This window comes from Diplotaxodon limnothrissa, linkage group LG16 (genome assembly GCF_057381915.1).
Source record: "Diplotaxodon limnothrissa isolate DT_005_m linkage group LG16, D_limnothrissa_male_GT1.1, whole genome shotgun sequence".
In the NCBI taxonomy this organism is placed as follows: domain Eukaryota; kingdom Metazoa; phylum Chordata; class Actinopteri; order Cichliformes; family Cichlidae; genus Diplotaxodon; species Diplotaxodon limnothrissa.
The window spans coordinates 34,206,358-34,230,896 of NC_140611.1; the positions used below are offsets into that span (position 1 = coordinate 34,206,358).

At 41.5% G+C, this 24,539-nt stretch overlaps 1 protein-coding gene across 12 annotated transcripts in view; it reads left to right on the plus strand.

The window, feature by feature from the left end:
* tns1b (tensin 1b) overlaps nucleotides 1-24,539 on the plus strand; it is a 197,763-nt gene that overhangs the window by 56,065 nt on the left and 117,159 nt on the right. For all 12 annotated transcript variants that reach the window (XM_085374835.1, XM_085374837.1, XM_085374838.1 and 9 more), the window contains exons 2-3: nucleotides 2,442-2,556; nucleotides 20,304-20,341. In XM_085374835.1, the coding sequence (XP_085230961.1) occupies nucleotides 2,442-2,556; nucleotides 20,304-20,341 (153 nt within the window). The remainder of the gene's footprint in view (nucleotides 1-2,441; nucleotides 2,557-20,303; nucleotides 20,342-24,539) is intronic.

Genomic DNA, 24,539 nt, shown 5'->3' on the forward strand with positions numbered 1-24,539 from the left:
GCTAAAACTTCTTTTAATATGCTGGATCTTTGCTTCAACACTATGTGGAAGTTGACAGGATTGATAATCATGTATTTCTGTAGAGTTCCCAAAACTTGAGATGAGTGTTTTCATCACTGACATCTTGGCGTTTTGAACCCAGATGTGCGTGCAAGTGTGGATGTTTCTGTGAAGCTGTTTGATTTGTAAATCCCAAATTCTTGAGCATATCCTGGATGATGTTCTTGTCTGATGCCTAGAATGACCAATATTTGCAAAAAGGACTCTATTAATATGACAAGAAGTTATTGATTGGTGTCATAAACTCTTCAGGAAAGTGTTTAAGGGTCAAGGCTGAAGGCTGTTTTCTGACTTCTGTCGGACAATAGATGTTTCTGCCACCCCTGATGCCTGTTATAAATGCAGGCTTCATGCAGTTCTGCACTGGCTTCAGGTTTCACACCCAAAAAATGGCATCTGTCTTTGTGCCAATCAGCCATATTTAATGGATGATACTATTGAGCCTGTATGACAGGAAATGCTGATAAATCGTAAAAAACCTACATCAACAAGTTTCGACATTTCCCCCGAGTCCATGGAAGTGCAAGAATAACAGCTTTTGCCCTTTAAAGGAAATGTTGTAGACCTGTCATACCTAAACACTGACCCCGGTTTTAAATCTTTGTCAAGTCTTGTTGAGTCATTTTAGCGTTTGCAGTGTTGAACTCAATGTTATATTAGAGAGTAACCTGAAATATTACCTGCTTGTGTTTTAACTGCTTCCCAGATGACAGGAAATCCAGGCTCAGACAGTGCAAATCACTAATATAAATCAAGTTCCAAGAAAGCTTAATCATACAATTCCGATGATGCCTTTGATGTTGCCTATTAGTTGTACAAAACAGACCAGAACAAATCTAGAAAAGACTGTTAAAAACCAAACCATGTAAATCCAAACCTCTCTGGAATTACATATCTAACAGTGCAAAGAAATTACAGCTATTGTTGTTACGGGGAGTGTAGCACTTTGATGACCAGTTAGCTTTACTGTAGAGCAGTTAAATGGGAACAGACTACACACTTAGTCCAACAGATACTTAGTTTGATTTATAATTGAAGCGTTATTCCTGTGCTGTCATTTCTCACTCCGCTGCCTTCCAACAAGATTTCTGTTTGGACTGAGAAGAATAAAAACGGAGGGGGGCATTAGTGGTTTTAAGGTTGTGATGGTTGGTGGTCTGGCAGCTCTTTCAGAGAGGGAACTACTTGAGTTTCCTTCTAACATGCTCAATATGTCTCTGTGGTCTTCTAGTTTGAGAATTCCTGTACAAGAAGTCCCCCAATATGCCAACCACATGGTCACTTAGTCCTGTCCGGCATGTGCACGCACACACACACACAGACACACACTCTTAATGGAAGCCTCATGGCTGAACGCCATGCTAACGGGCACTTCCTGTGTTGAAAACACATCCATTTTCTCTTTCATCCCAGTACTGAAGGTATGTAGAGTTGAGGCACTTAGATGCATGAAAAAATCCTACACGTGCATGGAGACGTTTACAGAGAAAAATTCAGTAGGATTGCAGTGTTGTGTAAGTTTGTTTTGCAGTTCTTGCCCAATGCATTTCAGCCTTTTCTAATTAAATATAAAAGTGTCTTTAACAGTATAATCTGTTAAGCTGTTATTCCCTTAAGACACAAACTGAGACCAGCTGAGCAAATAAACAACAAAAATTATGTCACGTTTCCCATGATTGAACATTTTGGGAGAGGGGGGGGCTTATGGAAATATGACGCACGTTTCTCACAAAGACCCTGCAGGAGTCGGTCTCACTTTTGTGTTTGGTGTGTGTCACGACCTTAAATTGCGTTTACAAAGCCGGCAGGAAAAGGGCTGGACGCTGGATGGTACATGGTGAAGGAAAAACAGCAGGCTGCAGACAGACACTCGGGGATGTTTAACAGGCCTGGGAGATAAAGTTTCTCCAGAGTTGTGTAACACACCTGCAAAGGAGGGCAAAGAGATGACAGGTCAAATGTGGGGAGGAGAAAGGAGTAGGAGGTGGTTGAAAGAAAGAAAAACAGGAGATAAGACAGTGTTTTTGTTTTTTGTTTGCTTCTGACAGCTTAAACCCCCACAGCTTTACTTCCTGGGAGGACTTTAGAGGACTTTGAAGCAAAGTTTTTAAGCACAAATAACTTAGTTGTAATGATTTGCCTCTGGAGGAGGGGTTGCTCCTGAGATGAATGTAAGGGTTGATATATGATTTACAGTTTGACTTTATAGATTCAGTATTGTCTAGCTTATAAAATGATTTCATTTGTGTTTTGAATGATCTTATGGCCATAAAAATACCGCTCAATGACTCACGCCACCTGGACTCAGTGAAGCTTGCAACATTTTTTTTAAACTAACATTCCTCCTCTTTTGTCTTTTGTTGTTGTTTTCCTGACTGCAGCCAGAGGAGTTGGAGGCTCTTCATTCCCACACGTTCCGGGTGAAGACTTTCAAGAAGGCAAAGCACTGCAGCGTCTGCAAACAAACCATCATCCAAGACGGATTCATCTGCCGAGGTCAGTCACCTGTCCTGAAGCACCCACATCAGGACTCACCCCAGCAGCTCTCCTCGTGATGATGACAGAATTCAAGCAGAGTTATGCTCTGTTAACGTTTTTTGTTGATGAGCCTACCTTTAGTATCTTTCTTTTTTTTTAATTTAACCTTTATTTATACAGGTAATCCCATTGAGACTCAGTCTCATTTAAAAGAGACCTATTTTAGACACAATAATAATGTTAAAGCAATAAAAACAAAACAATAAAATTGTAAAAATTGTCTAATATTTGCACTCATTACCACTTAGCTAGAAAGCATTTCAAAGAGTTTCAGTTTGTTGCCTATGTGAGCCGAGCCAAGCATTGTTTTGTAGTTAAAAGGATCTTATCTTAATCCTCCTTTTTTGTGGTTAAGATAATATTTTCAGGGTCCAAGGTTCATATACAGTCTGACCTACCATTTCTGGGAGAGTTGACGAACAAAAATATGTTCAGCTCACTTTGATTGGTCAGACTTACATACTTCGATTTTCAGACAAGAAAGCAGATCTTGTTATCTATACTAGTGTGCATTTTGTCCAGAAGTCCTCATACTAAACAGTTGAGTTGATTCCCTGCTTCTACAGTCTGAACCATGTTACCATTTCTGAAACTACATATACGACGAACACCTGAAGGAGCATTTCCACTTTTAGGTCCCAAGAAGTGTCATATTCGGAGCAGGCAGGCACGACTACAGAGGCATAAACACACCTGACTTTGGGGGGAAACTCCTTGGAAAGTTTTTGCTTTCACTTGTTTGTTACGGTTTACAAATGATTGCATTATGTTTTTTGGAAACAGGCTGCAAAACACTTTCGTTAGACTCCTAATCTAAACTCTGTTTGATCACTTAAATCTCCCCGAGCTAGAGTTAACAGGCACACAGGGATGGTAATATTAACTGCTGCAGTCAGGAAAACATTGAAGGCAATATCTGTTACACATCCGTCAGTGGTCTAAATGAGAGGTCATCCAAGGTTACTTGGGGTCGCCTTTGTGTCGGGATTTAGTCAGTTAAGTGACAGAGGACGGCAGAAGAAGCTCCAGGAGGGTTAAAGGTTAACAGCTTCTCAATTTCCTTAATGGTGTTTACTGAAGAGACAATGTGGTTGACTGACGGCTGATTGATTCGCATCGTTCCATTGGTGCAGTCATTATTAATAGAATAAAGATGGAGGCATGTTTTCTCATTTAAAAATATACACTGCAGGGTGTCTCTGTGTTAAATGGATATACTAACATAGCCAGGACCCTTCTGAGGTTATTTTTATGTTTTTACAGTTTTTTTTAAACCTGAAACTACTGCGATAGGCTTATAACATAAAACGTCAAACAATCGCAGGAAAGAAGCTGAGACGGAGTAACCGACGTTAATGTGGTCACCGTTTTCTGACCATTTCGACGCAGTAAATCTTTTCGGTCCAGTGTGCAGAGCAGGACAAAAACAAAAACGGAAGCATGTATGACCTCGGCCTGCTTGGCACATCGTGCTGTTGTGGAAATGCCTGTTTTCACTCCGATAACGTCAAATGAATCCATGTGGAAAAGGCTGGATGTGTGGGTTGGCACACAGTGGGGGGGATATTTAGTTTGCATCTTCCCAAAACTGACACAGGATTGGTTGATGTAGCTTAGAAAAACATGAACATTACTTGTTTTTTGGTATCTTATCAGCTCCTCAAAGGCAGTCTGACATATTATTGTGCAATGCTCATGTTAAAAAAGTGCCAAAAGCTCAGGAGGTGCGGTTATATAAGGTGTGGTTATATCTCCTATTACATAACAAATAGAGCAGAAGAAGAGCACAATCTTTTCCTCAGTTGCGATACTAGAGCAGGTCTTTAGGTGACTGTGTCTACTGCAAGTATAAAGCAAAATGATGCAGGAGCAGATTATGCTGGCACAGTAAAGTCTTCTCCTCCGGGATCATAAAAGGCTTAGAAAATAATTGAACTTCAACACCTGCTTTATCCTCTGATCTAACTTGTGCTTCCAGGTGTTCTGAATGTGTTTGGTGGGATAATTTATGTAATTAAATCTTCACATTAGCCTTCATGTTCTGCATAGGATGCTGTATTTCACAGGAGCAAACTTGCATCTGCTGCTTACGCAACAATAACAACACGTACTGTTCAAAAAAATGTTTCTGGGCTACATTTACAAGCCTGAACACTGCTGTTGGATGAGAGGGTGGAAGGCTAAGTTAGCTAATTCTACAAATCTTAGTAGGCAAACTACATGTGTATGGGCAATATACATAGATTATTGCTAATAAGTGCTAATTGACAGACAAGTAAAATACTCAAAAAAAAAAAAAAAAAACCTGATGTAGAAGCCTTCTTGAATGAACCGTCTCCTGTAGCAAACCTTGTTATTAGCCAAATAATTCCATTAAAATGCCACAAAGATCTCCATTGGTGCACTTTGCAGTGATCAGAAAATGATAAATCATTCCCCAAAAAGATGTATTTCTATGTGACGCACACTCACTGCTGCTGTCAGTCTGTTTTGGTTAAACAGCATACACTTGTGTGTGGAGACAGCCCTTAAGTGTTTTCATAAACTGACACAGGACAGCACCTGGGACCACCGCCTGTAAGATATGATTTATTAGAGGACTAAACCATCATGGCAAGGCTTCACTGGACTCTATTTTGATTTAATTTACCTCAGTATAATTCTCTTCCCCTACTTGTATCTGGCTTTGTGTGTGTGTGTGTGTGTGTGTGTGTGTGTGTGTGTGTGTGTGTGTGTGTGTGTGTGTGTGTGTGACAGATTTACGATGACAACACAAAGTGAACAGGAGACAGCTGTCTGCTCAGACAGCAGACGTCTAGCAGTCTCTGTTTTTCTCTTCCTTCGTTTGTCTCCATGTCATATGATTCATTAAATTCCCATTTTGCCAAAACTAGAAGCAACGAGACAAGGATGCAGAATATGGTACCCAGATACATTTAAAGTATTTAGACTTAAAGAAGCACTCAGCTGATTTTAAGAGAGCTAAGAGCTCGGGCTTTGGAAACACTTGAAAAGTGTATTCTCATTGTGTAAAATCTAAATACATAATCTGTTGATTTCATTAGGGTAAGCTTAGTTTCAAGGTATGCATTTGCTGTAGGGCTTAAATCTGCGATTCCCTACATTTGACCTTAGAATTGAAGGCGCTTCTCAGATGAGAGGTGAAACGTCTTCAGACGCTTGTGTGAAAAGATTTCTTTCTTTCTTTCCTTCTTTCCTTCTTTCCTTCCTTCCTTCCATCCATCCATCCATCCATCCATCCATCCATCCATCCATCCAAGCTCCTTAGACTATATTGACCTGGATGACTGAGAACCTTCATAGACATAATACAGTGGGACAGTATCAGGTTTAAAGATGATAAAAAGTGAGACTGAGCTGCTACAGAAAACAAAGCTGCTGTTATAACCTATGGTTTCTTTTTTAAATGACCTTTATTGGAAGCATGATTGTCTCGTTCAGAAAACGTACAGCACATAAAATTTCCATCTATCCATTGGAAGTGTCAGGTGTTGCTTTTGAGGAGTCTGATAGCTTGACAATAAAAGCTGTCCTTTAATCTGGTAGTCCACGCACCCTCTATGTCGTCTGCCCAACAGCAATAAAGAGAATACCTAGCTATGATTCTCCTGAACACAGACACTGTTTGGAGGAAGCTCATTTCTGCCACTTGTATCTGTGATCTCATTCCTTTTTGTGCAAAAACAGAGCACACCATTCTGTAAATCGTTCCCACGTAGTTTTAAAATGCGTCTTGTGGCAGTAAAAGTCTAAACAACCACCATATCTAATGAAAATGTTTAATTTTGTCCTTATGCAGCACTGACGAGCACCTAACAGGAAAAGCATGTTGCTAATGCAGGACGTGGCAGTCCAGCAGTCTTATTGTGCTGCACCCAAACCACAAATGACTTTGTCCTTCTAATGTCAGCAGCTTAAAAACCTGCACATGTGTTTTTAGTTCTAAAAACATCTCGTGCGCTTTGCTAAACAAATCTGAAGGTCAAAGGATCAAAAGACAATCAGAATTGATGAGCATACTGCTGAAATCTGAACAAAGGTAGTCAGCTGGAGACCTTGTGGACACAAAATAGACAAATGTAAGTGTCAGTGTGTCTCATAACACCGCTTCAGTGTAAAGAGGTTTTTGGGCAAACGGTAATGAGCTTTAGGTGCTGATTGTGCACATTTTGCTGCATTTCGATGGAGGCGGGCCACCTGCTTCCTCCCTGCTTCCCGTGTTTCTGCACATGTAACCAAACAGACATGAGGATTGTTTTCGGTGTTCTCATCGGACTCTCTTCCAGATCGTGAATAAGCCGATTACCCAACATGTGTTAAATGGTTGTTCAGAACAAAACCTCCACTCCCATCGCCCTGCAGTACCTCCCTCCCTGTTTCTGCTCTTGTTTACCAACACTCTCCAGTCACATGGTCGCGTAATGGCAGGAGCACCTCCACTTCCTCTCTCTTCAGCAGTTGCTAAGATACAAGGTGTTAGTTACTTCGACAATAGCATGTTGACGCAGGTCAGGGCCGAAATTTTCCAGTTAAAAAAACAAAACAAAAGAAAAAAAAAAGGCCGTCTGTTTTGGTGGGCCTGCAGGCAGGAACTGGCTTTTATATTCTTTCACAGAGATGTTCGTGTGTAGTACATTAGAGCTGCTATTGTGCCCTTAAAAGGTAAAATCCAACTGAGAATTTGGCAGAAGAGTCATAGGCAGTTAATAAAACTTCTGCAGCTCCAAAATATTTTTTAGAAAATGGTGGAGGTTTGATAAGAAGCACTTTTCTGCAAAGAGTCTAGCTCTGCGACTCCTTTGTGACCGCACACGGGTCCTCTCCACAGACCAGAGAAAATCTACTATAGCAGGTGCGTGTGTGTGTTTGTTACCAAGAGTGAAGGTTATCGTTGCTCTGTTCTTGACCGCTTAGCTCACACAGCTGGTATGTAGCAAACCCCAGTGAAGGTAAACACATGCACACACGTCTCACACATCAAGTATGCACACTTATCACACATCAAGCAAACATGCGCACATGCACGCACAACTAGAACTGCCTGCATGTGGAGCTGTACACTGATGCTAAGAAATTCTTAGGCTGTGAAAACATGTGTTACAGCATCGTGTCAAAATGGGCTCATTACTCGCCAGCAGAGTAAGATCTTACTTCAATTTGTGCAGCAAGTGCCCAAGTTCACATCAAATGTACGCACGCATACAAACCGTACGAAGCTGTGATGCCGTGCTTTGACAGAAGTCATTGGCTTAACGAGGAGAGCAGATTGATGAAGATGATGGAAAGTAACCGTCTCCCTGTCAGATGTCGTTATACTAATCTGCTAAACTGATGGGACAATGATTTTCAGTGAGCAGTGATCAGGCACATGGGCTCTCTGCGCTGTCAGAAACAACGGGGTTGATTTTGTACAGATTTAGTTTCTTCTTCTGAAACCTTCACACTCTGTAACACTCACACCTGCTCTCTGATTAGCTTCTTGTCAGTTCTAAGAAATCTGCGCACATTGCTTGTTGTTCAAATAGACGAGGAAACAAACCAGTCCCCGGTGAACTGTACAAATCAGTTCATGCAGTCAGGGAGCCACCAGCTGGATTGATGGAAACATTACAACCATATCTGATGCTGTTCAGTTGAATGTAATCTGTCCCTGACATACTGACATTCTTTATGTTAGCCAGCAGGGGGCAAGCCTGGCTGTAAAAAGAGGTAAAAGAATCCCTGATGAGTTTATGCTGTTTTAAATTTAACTGAATAGAACGTGATACGTGATACACTTTTCATTATTTACACTACTGCTCTAAAGTCTTCAGATGCCCGTTATTTCCTTATATTACGTGTTAAGGCAAAAACAGGGTTTAGACAATTCTAACAAGCTTGAAAGTCAATATTTAGTATGAGGACCTTGATTTTTCAGCACAGCCTGAACCCTTTGAGGCATCTTATTGTAATTTCAAATAGTCTTCAGGAATAGTTCTTCAGACTTCTTGAAAGACATTCAAAGCTCTTCTTTGGATGTTTCTGCGTTTTTGTTCTGTTCTCTGTCAAGATGATCTCAAGCTGCTTCAATAATGTTGACTGATAGTGTTCCAGTGTGTGTGTTTTTTTTCTATCCAGGTGTGCTTTTACTGCACTGGCAGCGTGTTTGGGGTCATTGCTGTGCTGAAAAATGAAGCTGTTGCCAATCAGATGCTTTCCAGATGGTATTGCATGGTGGATCAAAATCTGATGGTGTGATGTTCACAATTTTATCAGTGTTGACGAATGATGATTCCACAATTTTAACCGCAAATTTCGAATTTGGACACATCACTCCGACAGACCAGACCTGTTGCCACTAATGCGTAATTTGGCATACCCCACCCTTTTCTCCCCGTTTCTTTTAGCTTAATGAAGTGAACTTAGCTTAACAGTGGCTTCTTCACAGCCGTCCTTTCACTGAGACACTTCTGATGAAGCTTCAGTGAATATCAAATGGATCAACTGAAGATCCAGAAGACTCTTTCAGGTCCTGTGTCGTGTCTTTCCTGGATTTTTTTCCTCTTCTTTATACTCTTTCTTAAGAACATGACTTTCAGATACTGTTCATTTGCTGTAGATAGTTTTTTTTTTTTTTTTTTTTTTTTTTTTTTTTTTTTTTTTTTTTTTTAGGTCTCCCACACTCCACACCATACTGAGATATGAGAGTTTTCAGCTTTGTAGAAAGAAATGTGAACATGTCATGTGTTTTGTGACAGGCTGCTACTAACAGAGCCATCCATCCATCCATCTTCATCCGCTTTATCCGAGGCCGGGTCGCGGGGGCAGCAGCCTAAGCAAAGAGGCCCAGACCTCCCTCTCCCCAGCCACCTCCTCCAGCTTATCCGGAGGAATACCAAGGCGTTCCCAGGCCAGCCAAGAGATATAATCTCTCCAGCGTGTCCTGGGTCTGCCCCGGGGCCTCCTCCCGGTGGGACATGCCTGGAATACATCACCCAGGAGGCGCCCAGGGGGCATCCTTGTCAGATGCCCGAACCACCTCAGCTGGCTCCTTTCGATGTGGAGCAGCAGCTGCTCTACTCTGAGCCCCTCCGGGATAGCCGAACTTCTCACCCTATCTCTAAGGGAGAGGCCAGCCACCCTTCGGAGGAAGCTCATTTCTGCCGCTTGTCTCCGTGATCTCGTTCTTTCGGTCACTACCCACAGCTCGTGGCCATAGGTGAGGGTAGGGACGTAGATCGACCGGTAAATTGAGAGCTTCGCTTTTACACTCAGCTCCCTCTTCACCACGACGGACCGGTGCAGCGTCTGCATTACTGCAGCTGCAGCCCCAATCCATCTGTCGATCTCCGGCTCCCTTCTATCACTCGCGAACAAGACCCCGAGATACTTGAACTCCTCCACTTGGGGCAGGAACTCATCCCCGACTCGGAGTGGGCACTCCACCCTTTTCCAGCTGAGAACCATGGCCTCAGATTTGGAGGTGCTGATCCTAATTCCTGCTGCTTCACACTCGGCTGCGAACCGTTCCAGTGCGAGCTGGAGGCCCTCACCCGATGAAGCCAACAGAACCACATCATCCGCAAAAATCAGAGATGAGATTCTGAGACCACCAAAGCGAAAGCCCTCCGCCGCTTGGCTGCGCCTAGAAATCCTGTCCATAAAAATTATGAACAGAACCGGAGACAAAGGGCAGCCCTGGCGGAGCCCATCACGCACCGGGAACGAGTCCGACTTATTGCTGGCAATGCGAACCAAGCTCTTGCAACGGTTGTATAGGGATCGAATGGCCCGTAGCAATGGGCCAGACACCCCATACTCCCGCAACACCTCCCACAGGACACCCCGAGGACACGGTCGAATGCCTTCTCCAAGTCCACAAAACACATGTAGACTGGTTGGGCAAACTCCCATGCACCCTCAAGTATCCTGGAGAGGATAAAGAGCTGGTCCAGTGTTCCGCGACCAGGACTACTAACAAAGCCTTAAGATGCAATTTAAAATTGATTCATTGCTAACTTGTCTGTTATGTGTAACCATAACAGTGGTTCATCCCTCGACTTAGGAATCAGTCAGGCATAAATTTGGCACCTAAGTCTTAACCAACAAAGGATCATTCCTCTGAAAATAATCAGGTGCAAAACTGGACTGAAAATTGGAGAAAAAGCTGCCATTGTCCAAGAAAACCTTTGAAAGTGCTTCAGAAAGCCTGGAGCACTGCTGCTCAGGACCACTTTAGAAAATTCCAACAAACTGTGGCTCTTTGGGTCATGATTAGGGTAACCAGCTCCCAACAAACTGAAGAGCAAAGAGTTTGTGTTCATCTGTGGGGTTTCAGAAGGGATGCACAGATCAGCACGTCACTTTTTGAGGCACACATTTCTTACCAGATGTTCACTTTTGTAAACCAGAGGCAATCAAAATGTGAGACAATTGATAAAAGCGCCGTGCAGTCCGACAAAAAGTTGGACGCCTCCCTTATCATGAGCCCCCATTAAAAAAACAAAAAAAAAAAAAACAAAACCTCAACGTTTTGAAAAACATGGCAGATTCAGGGACTTCAGCAACCACCAGGTGGCAGCAGAGGTCTTTGTTTCACACTACATCTGCTGCAGACTGTAAAATTCCAGAATTCTTCTACAGAAACTTAAATCCTGAGTGTTTTCCTGTGTTTTTTCTCCATAGCTGCACATTGTTTTAGGGAAACAGCTGTTTCAACAAAACAAAGTCAGACTAATACTCACAGTGAAACACACACAACCAGACACAAGAGTAAACAAACAGAAGTCCTGTTTTGTCAGGAAGAAGCAAACTCATGACACAGATCTGAGTCCATGGGAACTCTTGCTCAGGATTTATCCAACTCCCCTGCAATGTTTGTGGGGATCTCCCAAGTTAAGAAACGCTGAGCAGCTGAATGAAGGTGGGGCTTTACCCGCAGAAACCCAGCACAGGCAGGGATTTTAGCTCGGGAAAACATGTGGGCTAAATGATGACACCCTGTGTGAGTCAAAAGATGGATCGAGGTGGCTGGGTGCCGATAATTACTGACATTAATGCTACAGTACACAGAAAATGCAGCAAGTGCACTGCAGGTTGGTGCAAGCAGAGTGCATGTGTAGACACATTCATAGCATTCTTTGCACCACGCAACAGGGATCAGGTGATGAAATTAAGAAATTTACTGCAGGTTTTCAAGCGTTTGGAACAATAGAAGATTTAATGCTGTCGTCTGTGGAGTCACTTTTGTGACAAGATAATTGTTTTGTCTACAATATTCAGTTTTTAAGACAAACTCCAAAATGAGTGGTTGGCTTATGGATGATTCTGTTTATTTAATGCAGTTAATTATGCAACACAGCATGTATTATTACTTTTGCTATTTTATTGCTATTTGGATGACATTGCTTGGAAAAAATAATTCAAACTAACAGCGAGATTCGGCAGTTTTTCTCCACATATTGCACATAATTACATGGAAAATATATATTTTTAAGCAGGTTAAATGTTATATATCCCACCTGCATTTGCTAGACATCTTCATCATAAACACTGAAAGTCCCGTCTCTTCAGTGTTTACAGGGAAAAAAAACATTACCGCATGTGTGGGTTTCTAACCACTGAGTAGACATTCTTTCAAGTAAAAATACCCAGAGATGCCAATTCAAACACACTTGGTGTTTACAACCTATAAATGGAGTTGAAGCTGGGGCAGAAAACATGTTTGGTTTTTTTTTGTTTTGGTTTTTGAGTGGTGGGGGGAGTGTATTTAAATGTCTTTGGCCAAAGAAATAAACAATTAAAAAATCCATAATTATGTTTGAGTGGTCTGAGGGGGAACCCGATCTCCTGAGCCTACTTTGGGCTCTCTTTTCAAGCTTCAGAATTTATGTCTCTGTGATACTCTCCTCTCATGAAGTAAGGGAGTATAAAGAGTGACAAACCCCACAGAAGATGCAGTGGTGCAATTAAAATTTTACCTGATATAAAAAAGTAAAAGGTGTAATGTTGTGGGAGACCTTTCTTTTTAAACACTGCAGCTTTAAAAGTGTGTTTGTTCATGAATATTTTATGTAAATACAAAACACCTAATTGAGATTCCAAGATTCTTTTTTTTCATGAAGCTTTCAAAATGATTATTTTGTCCCCAAAAGTTTCTTGTCACTGTGAGACTTTCCTGCACACAGTGCTGCTATTTTTGTCCCCCTGACACGTTGGGATCAGGCCGTGTGTTAAGGCCGTGTTAATGCATCACAAGGCTGTTTACTGACCTCCAAGCAGTGAGATTCACGATGAATGGCTCGTGACTCATGTTTGGTTAAAATAGGACCTGGAAATGCCTACCAGTCCACAATGTTTCAAACTTGGGCAAGTGGCGTGTCATTTAGCATGACAAAGACATTCTTGTTTTTACTTTAATAAACCCACCCATCCATCCACCTTCACGTTTTATCTTGTAGCTTCGCTTACAGTGTAAAAAGAGGTGTAAAACTGATGAAAAAAAACATTTAAGGAATCGTGATTTCAGGGATTTGGTGTGTGTACACACACGAGTGATGTAGAGTGTATGTTAGCGCATCATATGTACACGTGTTGGTGCTCACGTGTTTGTGCATGGGAAGCAAATGGAAAAAAGGAAGGATGGAGAGAGTGAGAGTGAGGAGGGTGGAGGAAGAGGAAATTCTCCAACCCCTGCCCCTCTGATTGTGTTGTAAAGGGGTCCAGCCCAGCCCTGTGGGACTGTACGCTCATTCCAAGGGACCAGGGGAAGGAAATCACCCGCCTCTTTATAACCCTTCTCTCCCCCTCCCTCCGATGTCGTAAAGCATACCACAGACCCAGACTCAGATAGCAGCCGGCGTTCCACACTCGTCATCATCTCCTCATTTTGATCGACTTCCATCCCTGCTGTCCTCTCATCTTCTCAATGATTGATGTGAGCAGTTGTTGCACCCCCTCGCTCTATTACTCATCCTCTGCACAGATGTCTTTTTTCTCCAGTATCTTCTCTCTCCTCATCTTCCATCCCTCCTCATCACTGTGCTGCTTTCCTCCTCTCCCTCCTCTCCTCCCTCCAGCAGGAACATTTCTGCTCTGTTTATTCTCCAAAGCACCGACTTCCTAACAAGGTAAAGCCCAGCCTGAGCGCTCCGGGCTCCACGCTTTCACACCCAATATGGAAGTCTTACTTCTTCCCACGTGGCCCAGGAGAGTTGTTTACGGGGGACGGTGCTGGACATCGTCCTGATGGACAAGCACATGGCTTTTATGCTTATCGAGCAAAGTGTGTTTGGTTTCCACACATATGAGAACATTCCACGCGACTTGTGTCACAGCTCATCACATGTGTAGCGCTGAAACACAAGTCTACAGAGCGTTAAAGGGATCCTGCTGTGCTTTTCTTATTTTCTGTCACATATATGCTCTTACAGTGCGGGATGCAAGTATTAAACATGGTCAAAATTTTAAATGATGCCACCTGTGACCTAACGCTCAAGCTTCGCACTGCTCTAAAGACTTTGATTCTGACAGCTTTTTCTAATCCTGGCTCTTTATGTGGTCATTGTGATTGGATATCCCTGTTATGAGCGTGTCAGGCACACAGCCTCTGCTATAGGCACAGAACTCGCACCTGTTGTTCAAACCTTCTGCTCTAATCAGGAGAACGCTGGTTTAAATGGAGGTGTTCAGGGGACTAAAACATCTGCACCACGGTCCAATATAATGAAAAGGATTATTTTGAACTGCAAATACTGCAAAACTGCTCAAAAACAAAATGTGTAGTTTTAGATGATAATAAATCAGTTTTAAATGATGAAGGTGAGTTATGACTAGCAACTTCCTTCCCAGCTTAGCTAGAAGGGACTCCAGTTAGCTCCAAACTTTGTCAGACCAGTAGTATAGGACTCAACATTGACCATATAAGGGCAGATCCCAACAGCACCACATTTGCTAGTCATACTAATGAGTGAAGCTTGGCCTTAAAGGGAGTAGAGCTTGTTTGAGTCAGTGTAAGGACCAGGAGAAGGTTAAATCAAGATTACTTTGACTGTTAATCATGGAGAGCTACTTTAGTGGAGTCTAAGAGTTAAAAAAACAAAAAACACAATAGGTCCACTCTGAATTGTTTTTCCACCAATAATTAGCTAAATCATTGTTTAAGCTATTTATCAAATATTTACTGGTTAAACTTTTCTTCTTACTTTCTTACTGTGGCTTTGGGAAGAGCGCCCGATCCATTTAGAAGCCATCATGGATCTCTCCAGTTGTATATGGACATGAGCTTTCTTATCCTATGAGCATTCCCGTTTGTCATGAGATTACACAGATGCACGTTTCCGAACATCGAGGATTCTCATCTGCTATACGTCACCATAAAAGGCTGATGCTGAAAAACACTTAAGCTGATGAAGAAGCTTACGTGATTGGACAGAAAGCTCCGACCCAGCTGCCGGGCCTCACTGTGATGACGTTTCTGTTATTTCCAAAGTCAAAAATCGATTGTCAGTCTGCACTTTTAAGCCAGTGTAGCCTGCTCAGAGAACAAGAACATCTAAGAGTCCATGACAAATCGGTGAGATTATACAGCATGATTTAAAACTGCAGAGCCTCTGTTAAATGGGCTTTGTGGGCAAATTGTGTCAGCAATTGAGATTTTAGTACTTTGCTCTGTTTTACATCATTGTACGGGCAGTTATGGCGGATTTAGCTGTGGTTTAGATGGAAAAAACAATAAATTATAAGAAAATAATGATTCATAGCAATTTTGATCATGAAAGTAAACATGACAAAAGCCAAGCAGAAGGTTTACAAGCTCCCACGTGAGTTAAGAAAACAGTCTTTGCGGGAATCGACAGTCATCTAAATGAACGTGTTTCATTATTTTTGTCTGGAGTCGATCTCGGTGCTCCCTGACAGATTATGTGAGTCATGCTGTAGAAACAAACCCTTCTAGTTTCACTCTGGGAACTTTCTGGGATGCGCTGTGCATCCCGGTAGGATTTCATGGTGCCTCCCAGATTTGAAGGCCTCTAATTAAGAAGTCAAAAAAGCCCCCCACGTGTGCAAATATAGTCCAGCGAGCGCTTAAATAGAAACTAAATGCCTCTGCATGATGTAAGTACACTTTTTGGATCTAAAAAGGAAGCTTCTCACTTTCTCAGGTTTCAGTTTGTAGACATACTCTTGTTGCACACTGAAATACCAGTGAACACATATTTTATCTTACATTTATCATCTTGCAGCTCACATTGAACTGTGTTGTGCACCTGATGTAAATAATGTTAATAAAGTTCTCGTATGTTAATTTAACCTTAGATTTTAAAACTGATAAGTACCCACTCCTAAACCCCTAACTTTTCTCTCATTCCAAAGAATATAGGGTTAGATGTGAAAGAAAAACTAAAGTCTCCTGAAAAGCCTTGTAGGTTGTACCTTAATCCTTACAGTTGCTGCTCAGAGAACATGACCTCTGACTTTGAGCAAAATTAAGGACTTCAAAGTGCATCAAAGTAAAAGTAAAGAGTTTTGCGTAGCTTCTCCGCATCCAGGCCATTTTTCATTGCTAAAGGCAATAGGACTTCTTTTTGATTCATGAAGACATTTCAGCTCTCATCCACGAGGATTCTTCAGTTCCAAAACTGATGGAGAGTCTCAGGTTTTGGCCTGTTTTTAGGTGGTCCTGAGAGTTGTTCAGTCACTTTGGTCTGCCACGACCACAACAACCAGTCGCAGTAGATGGCCGCCCCTCCCTGAGCCTCGTTTTGCCAGAGGTTTCTTCCTGTTAAAAGGGAGTTTTGTCTTCTCACTGTCACCCAAGTGCTTGTATATGATTTTTGGGGTTTTCTCCATTTCCTCTCTATTATTGTAGGGTCTTTACCTTACAATGTAAAGCACCTTGAGGCAACTCTTGTCGTGATTTGGCACTATATAAATTGAATTGTGTTTGGGAGTTTGTCCCCTGGATGTGTGGCCTTTAATGACTCACATAATTACAGGGTGGTTCATCATCTTTCAGGACCATATCCAGGGTGACACCTCCACTAAACTGTGACTCTCCATCAGGTTTTAGAACTGAAGAAGCCTGCACCAAAGGCAGCTGTCATCTTTTAAAGCATTTAAGACTAAAGGTAAAACATCAGGTGTTCTTGGCCTTGATAACTTGAGCCTCTCAGCAAATAACCATTGGCTTTACTGTCAGTGTCTGATGTTTAACTGTAGTGTCACATCATGTCTTAAAAATAAGATTCTTGAAAACAATGTTGAATAATCACTGACAGAACATTTACTGAAAAGCTGTGCGGGCGGCCATGACGATGTTCCTCAGTATCCTTCTTGAACTTCTCATATTCTTATTCATTGATCATTTTTGAGAACAAAATAAAACGAACAAAAAACAAATGTCATTTTTGGGTGTATAAAACATCAACATGTAATTCACCATGAGGGAGACTCAGACTCATGAGATCGCACTCTGGAGACCAGATGTTTTCCTACTGAGCTAACTGACCAACACACACACTCAGCCACACCATGACTGCTGACATCAGAGAGGCCACAGCAGTCCCAATAAGAGCACCATGTGTCACAGGATAAGATAGAAGATCATTTGCATGTATTTACGTGTAATTTACACATCGGAAACTTGATATTTAAACAAGAAAACAGTCTTTAAAAATAAACATTGTGTGACAGTTTGATCAAAACCATTTCATAACCAAATAAGTTTCAGTCAAATTAACTCTTAAAAAGAGACGTGTGCATTAACCTTCTTAAATGCACTGGTTCTCAAACTTATCTTGGCGGAAAAGAGTTCACACCCCTGCTTTTTTTATCCAACATTAAAGATACCTGCTGCAAATTTAGCGGTATGTCATTGTTTTAGCGTAACCTGCTTTAGAACCGACATTAGATATTGTTCATGCACGTTTGAAATAGATTTTTATATTGAAATTAAAAGATGACTTCTAACTAAACTAAGTGTGTTTGTTTAAAAGAAAAATGCTCAGTCTGAGCTTTTCTGGCAACCAGAGTAAGTCAGCTGTGAAGAATAGTACACAATAGGCGCCACTGCACCAACAAAGTCTTGTTTATCTCCTTAAATTCATAGTTTCCAGAAGCTTATCTGCTTGAAAACAGTAGTTTTCTCCCAATATGTTGGGGGAGAAGCTGCCCCTGAGTTCAAGTATCTTGGGATTTTATTCACGATGATGGAAAGGAGCTGGGCCAGTGGGTTGGTGCAGCATCTTCAGGAATGAAGGCGTTGTAGCAGACTGTCATGGTGAAAAGTGGGATAAAACAAAAGGCAAAGCTTTTCCAGCTACCAGATCTATGTTCCAACCCTCACCTGTGGTCATGAGCGCTGGGTAACAACCAATAAGGCAAGGCTGCGAATACTAGCTGCCTCCTTTGAGAGGTTTTTCTGGTTTCATCCAACAGGTTCTTCCCTCAGTCTCACCTTCCACCTCTGGTCTTTTTACTTTTTATGTTGCAGATTTGTTTAAGCCTGTGCAAGTGCAAAACCATTCACTAGTTGAACTTGGCCAAGAAATGTCAAGATATGTCTTTCACACAAGCCTGGGAGAATTAGCATTTTATCAAGTCTTTCTGTGTTGTCTGTATGTACTAAACTGCTGGCCCCAGTGGAACATTGACTTGACATTCATAGAGTGAAGCTTATAAGAAGGAGGGTCACGCAGAGAAAACTCCACGTGGAACTAAAGGAGTGTTTCAGGGATATCCTGTATGATTAATCTGTATACATCAGAGAGAACATAGTGTTTAGGAAGCAAGAGTAGAGGAAGTATAGGGTTCAGGAAAACACTGCACTGCCACCATAACATAATACAAAACACACAATCTGACTCTCGCACAATGTCAGGACTGGCCACCTCCCAGTTTCATATCAATGACTTGACAACTATTCACAACAGATATTACAACTGCTTTGAAGAATGTGGCTCGAGACAGGAAGAAAAACTCATTACATAAGGCGTAGAGCGTTCCAGTAAAAGCATACAGCCTTCTCCTTTATTTGGAAAGCCTACACCTCGGCACGCTGAGCCGTGTTTTGGTTTTCTGTCCTTCGAGGGAAGCTGAGAATTTATGAGCCGCTGGTCCAGCTGCTCTCTCTTGTTGACCCTTATTGGTGGCCCAGTGGGAGTCCACAGAGAGGCCTTGAGGACAGAAGGGGAGCTGTGAAAACTGTGCAGAAATTCTATAGTTAAACAACTTCTTTAATCTTTGATGAAATTTTCGAGATCTGCTTTAACCATATACTGTACTGGTGCAGTGGCTATTTGAAGAGAGTGCAACTGAGGTTCTTTTTTTCATATCACCTGAATACATCTCATACAATCAGTCATGTTTTAGAAAATGTTTAGAAAAGATGACTTCTTGCTAAAAATAACAAATATGACTGATTTCGACGCTCTTGTGTGACACAAAAGATAACGGCTGTTTCATTCAGTATTCTGAATAAAGTTTGAGAGGCTTTAAAAAAAATCCCAGAAGGTTCCTAGGAGAAAGAGCAAGGCTTATCTCTAGAAGGTGGTCTTAAAATCCAGGAGTAAACCAGGAAAAATTGGGGTACTGGTTGGAATGAAGCAGACAGACGTGGATTTTTATTGTAGCAAAAAAGGTGAGAGAATTAAAATGTTCAAAAAGTGGAAAGTTTCCAAAAACAGGAGGAAAATCTGTCCCTGATCTTTAAAACGGTGCCTAAGATTAATATTCTGGAGCAAGAAATTCAGGAAAACTGATTAATTACTCCAAAAAGCTGATTCTGTTAATCTGGACGTAGCGTTTTCAGTGGGAGAAACGTTTCGTCACTCATCCAGGTGACTTCTTCAGTTCAGCTGACTGCAGGTTTCCCCAACCTTATAAACAGTACATTTGCACAATGACTGAAACCAGCACCACTGAAGCTGGGACTGAAGAAGTCATTGGATGAGTGACGAAACGTCTCTCCCACTGGAAACGCTGCGTCCAGATGAACAGAATCAACTTTTTGGGATTTCCTTTCCTGGATAATTGAGCATGCATCAAGACTGATCATTTGTTGTTTGGGACTAATGAGTAACCTAATATTTTCCAGCTGCAGACCTCGAGATAAATCAGATCTTTTAACTTCATGTGACAGTCGTGTGGTCAGTGTAGGAATCGATAACTGGAGGGTGGCCTGTCGCACAAATGCACAGACGGCTGAAACATCCTGACTCATTCATTGCACTGAAAGCTGTTTAGTCTGGGAGACGATGAGTACTGCAGCCCAAACTCTCACAGTGGTTTCTTTATTATGTCCGGCTGAGTTTGTTTTGATGTGTATCTGTAGATTTTGAGATGCTTCAGTAAAAAGATCATCGCACTGGTGATGATTACACTTTAAAAAGTTCATTTAACCGATGACACAGAGATGAGATCTCTCACTGTGTGTTATCCTTCACAGCAGTGAATTCTAAGCCTTTGCTGGGAGTGTGAGCTGCTGTGGCAGTATCAGCCTGCTAACAGCAGATGCTGTTTGACTTTGACCACAGTACAAACATTGTGGAATTTGAATATACCTCTTGCTTTTTCATGTCTTCTTGACAGCTGCTCAGCGTCATCACTCATAATGCAACACGCAGTCTGAATTTCTCCATAATGTTCAAAAGCTTTTTATGATCTGTGGAGTTAATTGGTTTTTCTCTCCTTTTCTCTTTTTCCAGTGTGCCGAATCGCATGCCACAAGAAATGTGAAGTCAAGGTAAGAGTCCTAAACAATTTGCACACATAAAAAAAAAAACCATAAAGGAAGGCAATGTCGTGTTTGCTGATATTTGAATGTTATATTTAGTAATACCTTCATGCATCAAGTGAATATTGCTTTCCACATGAAGGAACATGAGAAGGGCTGAATGTTCTGTTTATTTGGAGCCATCTACTCTTTAAGATGTGCGTATGTGCACATATACATGCAGATGTTGAGATAGGTGGGGTTTGGGGGGAGTTTATGTTCTGCAGAAGAATCTTAAGAATGTCTAAACAAGTACTCTTTGTACCAGAATCTGTTTATGTTGGATGAGCTCTTGCGTCTTGGAGATCGTCCCCGTGTTCTAAAAATAAAAGACCTCTTGGTGGAGCTGGAGCTCGATTAATGTTGTGCGAAAGCAAAGAGCAAGAAAATGGGAGGGAAAAAAAAGAGAAGCTGGAGTTCGTGCTGGATAATTAGAAAGGTGCAGCATTCATTTAGGGTTTAGGGCAGGATTTGCACACATACAGCACATACCTAAACACACACCCTTCATCTGGTATCCATTATTGGAAATGGGTGCTAGTTGCCAGCGTTGCCCACTCTGTTTTACACACAGGAAATGCCAGGGGCGCAGGGCAGGCGGGCCACGCTGAATAAGAGGCGGTGGGTTTGGTGAACCATGTGAGGGAGGTCTCCAGTGGAACGTTATTAAACAAAATGGCTGAAATTATAAGACCTGCGTGTGATTCCTGTCTCACTGGTGACTGCGTTTCAATATTATAACCTTTACAAATGAGAGTGCCAGTTTCTTAGGATGGTTTAAAGTTTTAGTTCACCAAAGCTAGTGAGAGAGCAGGTGCAAGGGTTCAGGTTTAATTCCACAGCTCTAAACAACCTTTAAAATATAACACATCCACCATCACCCAATAGATAATGTAGCCAGTGACCTCTATGGAATAGTCTTACTGCTGTTTGAAAGAATGTGTGACCTTTATCAGTTTTTTGATTAATATAATAATAAATTTAGGATCGTCAGAGAAAAATTCTCCCACTCCTACAGCTTCCTCGTGTTTACAGATGGTCCAATCTAATGTCTCTTATTCCTCCGTCATTAGTAATAGACTGCTTTGCTCAAGAAAGTTATTTAGTCTTTTAGCTCATGTTGTTGTGCTACATTTATTTGCGCTCAGAGTGCTTCTGTGTAAAATCTGTTTTACTCTGGGCTGATATGAAGTTGGGGAAACGGGTGCATATGGGAATATGTGGCAATTTCACAGCTGATTCTAATTCCGACAATGAATTGTCATGCACTCAAACCTCTTCATGAATGACTTAGACTTTTTTAGTGGGCTTAAAGAAGCAATTTACTACAAATATGTCCAGTTAGGATCTGAGCCTCTTGTAGGGGGAGGTTAAAAACCTTTTGTGTGATTCTCTCTTAACCTTGGGTTAATAATGGTAGATGAGAATAGAGTGGGAGTGTGTGGGTCTGAAAAGTGAAGCATTACAGAAGAGTCTTAATGCATCCTGTTTAATAGCCAGTAGGGAGTATTGTGGTTAAAAATGACTTGCAGTTATATCAAAGTCTATGGGAAGCAGACCTTTCTTTGTTGTTTCATGGTGTCAGGCAATACTTTCAGGTCATATTAAACAGGCCGTTAAGTTTTATAAATTCTGGTTATTCTATAAGAAGATTTTCCAGAATATGCTCATTAGCATGTGGTTTCAAAGTCAGATCCACCCTTCATTCGACACATCCAAGTTGCTAATCTTGAAGCTTCAAAATGACACTTTACAAACGTGTGAGTGACACCAGTCCCTCTGTCCAGCTTTCCATTTATTCTGCTGTGTGCGCCTGTTAGCAATCATTAAATTAATCAATCTTTAGCATCTACAGGTAGCTGTCTAACTGACAGCTAGGTAGGTAGCTGGGGTGATGGTAGGGTTTCAGCAAGGTTACTGTAAACCTAAATTTCATGAAACCTGGTGGAGAGCTGGAGCTTCGGGGGAAAAAACACAATGTTACTAAAGGGAAAAAGAATAACATGAAATTCTGCTGTGGATCCAGATCTCTCACTTTAATGTTGGTAAAGCATTGGTGTTGGTTAGCGATGAGCTTCTGACTTCCCTCATAATATGTACTTTGATCCAGAGTAATTTGAAAGGACCTTATCGAGAAGAAATGTGTCGCTGAAACCTGCAGAAATTACGTCTTTTTCTCCTTTGTTTTCCCTGCAGATCGTGCAATTTTTAAAGTGTGATGAATGGAAGTACACAGTACATGATAACGCTTGAATTTCAGGAAGCCAGAGGTCAAATTTGTTGGAGAAGCCTCGCAAACTGCCAGTGTCTATATATACAAACCTGCAACTTTCCATCTCCAAAAATCACAGCAGCATTTCCTTTTCTAAACATTTCAGCTAAAAATGTCAAGGCTTTGGCAGGAAGCAATTTGCTAAAAAGCCTGAGATGAAAAACAAGGGAGTGACCGCGACAGGGTCAAGCATGATAACTATCGGCACTCAGTCAGGCCTGCGAGACCACTGGCTACATTTTTATGACTTATTTATTTTAAAATCCAGCTAAAGCTCTTTTCTGCGACCTGTCAGCCATATATGATCTGAAATGTTAGGAATCTGAGCGCTCGAAAATAACTCAGAGGTAGGACAGTTCTCGTAAGTACACGTTACAATTATAAATCTCCATCTGGAGATAAGAATAATATACAGCCCATATTTAACCGGGCAGCAAACAAATGGTCACAAAACGCCTCCCCACCTTCATGCCTGTTTACTCACAGCTGGATGTGAAAAATGTGTTAAATCTTGTCAGTAAAATTTTGCTTCTGGGTGATGACAGGAAAGAGCCAAAAACATCACATAGGGTGATCCTGAAAGTGAACATGAATATGTTTGCATGAAGTGATGGTATCTTTCCATTTTTCAGGCTAATTTACAAGTCTCCCTTCTTTATGCATAGTCTCCTTTGTATATATAATATATATATACTTCCTTACAAAAACAGAGAGGCTGGATTTCTGGGACTTTCGTGCCAACTTGCTGTGAAAGCGCTGAGGAAAGGTAAAACCTCAAACTGCTTAGGCACTAATTTCAGTCTAAAGGCATGGCTTGTATGCCTTCCACCCTGCCCAGCAGTTAAATAACAACATGAGTGCATTCAGACTTCAGTTCTAATTAAAATATATTTATTTTTCCCTTTTAGTTAACCTTACAGGGTATTGTGCCAAGAAAACACTGCTGAAAATCGGTTCAGGACACCATCTTTCCAAAAAGACTTCATCCTAGTAAGGACTACTTTCTGCTGGGGTTTAATACACGTGACGTTGAAGTTGTGAAGTTAGAAAGAATTTAACCTCAACTAGAGTTATCAAGATCAAATTCAGGGCTGTCAGTCTTCATTTACCTGAATCAAGGTAGTTATTAAAATATTGGTTTGTTTGCTCCTCAGGAAATTACACATTGATGTGAAAGAGGTAGTGTTGATACCATATAGCCATCCACAAGCACGGACAGGTCTGGAGCAACAGATTTCTCTCAAGAGCAAACTGTAACCCTAAATAAATGTGAGGAAAATAAAAATAGCGGTCAAATCCAAGAAGGATGTTGGTTAAAAACATAAATGATAAGAATAGGCTAATAAGGACAGTAGCCTTATCATTGCCTATTTAACACCAATTCACAATAACAGTTTGCTCAAAGTGCTTTACATTGTAAGATAAACTCAACAAACAGAGAAAGAGAAGCCCGGCATTTCCCCAAGGTCCCCTCTGATCAAGGACTTGGAAAAAAGTGGTGAGGAAGAACTCCCTTTTGACAGGAAGAGACCTCCAGCAGACCCAGGTTTGGGAAGGAGCAGCCACCTGCAAATCCTATATAAATACAGGAAGAGATTCGCTCACTGTGCATTATTTTGTCACTAATGGTTGGTTGCTAGTAGTCAATCTACTAGTGTAATTACTACTCCTTTGTGCTATATGTCAATCAACAGCATTCTTCACTTTCATTGGTAGTTGCTTTAATTTTTTGACTTTTTTTGAGTTGAGACAATATTAACTCTTGACCTGCCAGTACTTGCTTTGCTTTGGGTGGTCTCTTGTTGTTGGGACATCACCAGCAGTCACTATCTGTGTGGACGCCCCTTAAGGCTGCTTTATGATCAGTCTACAAAGGTCTATAGAAAGGAAGTCAAG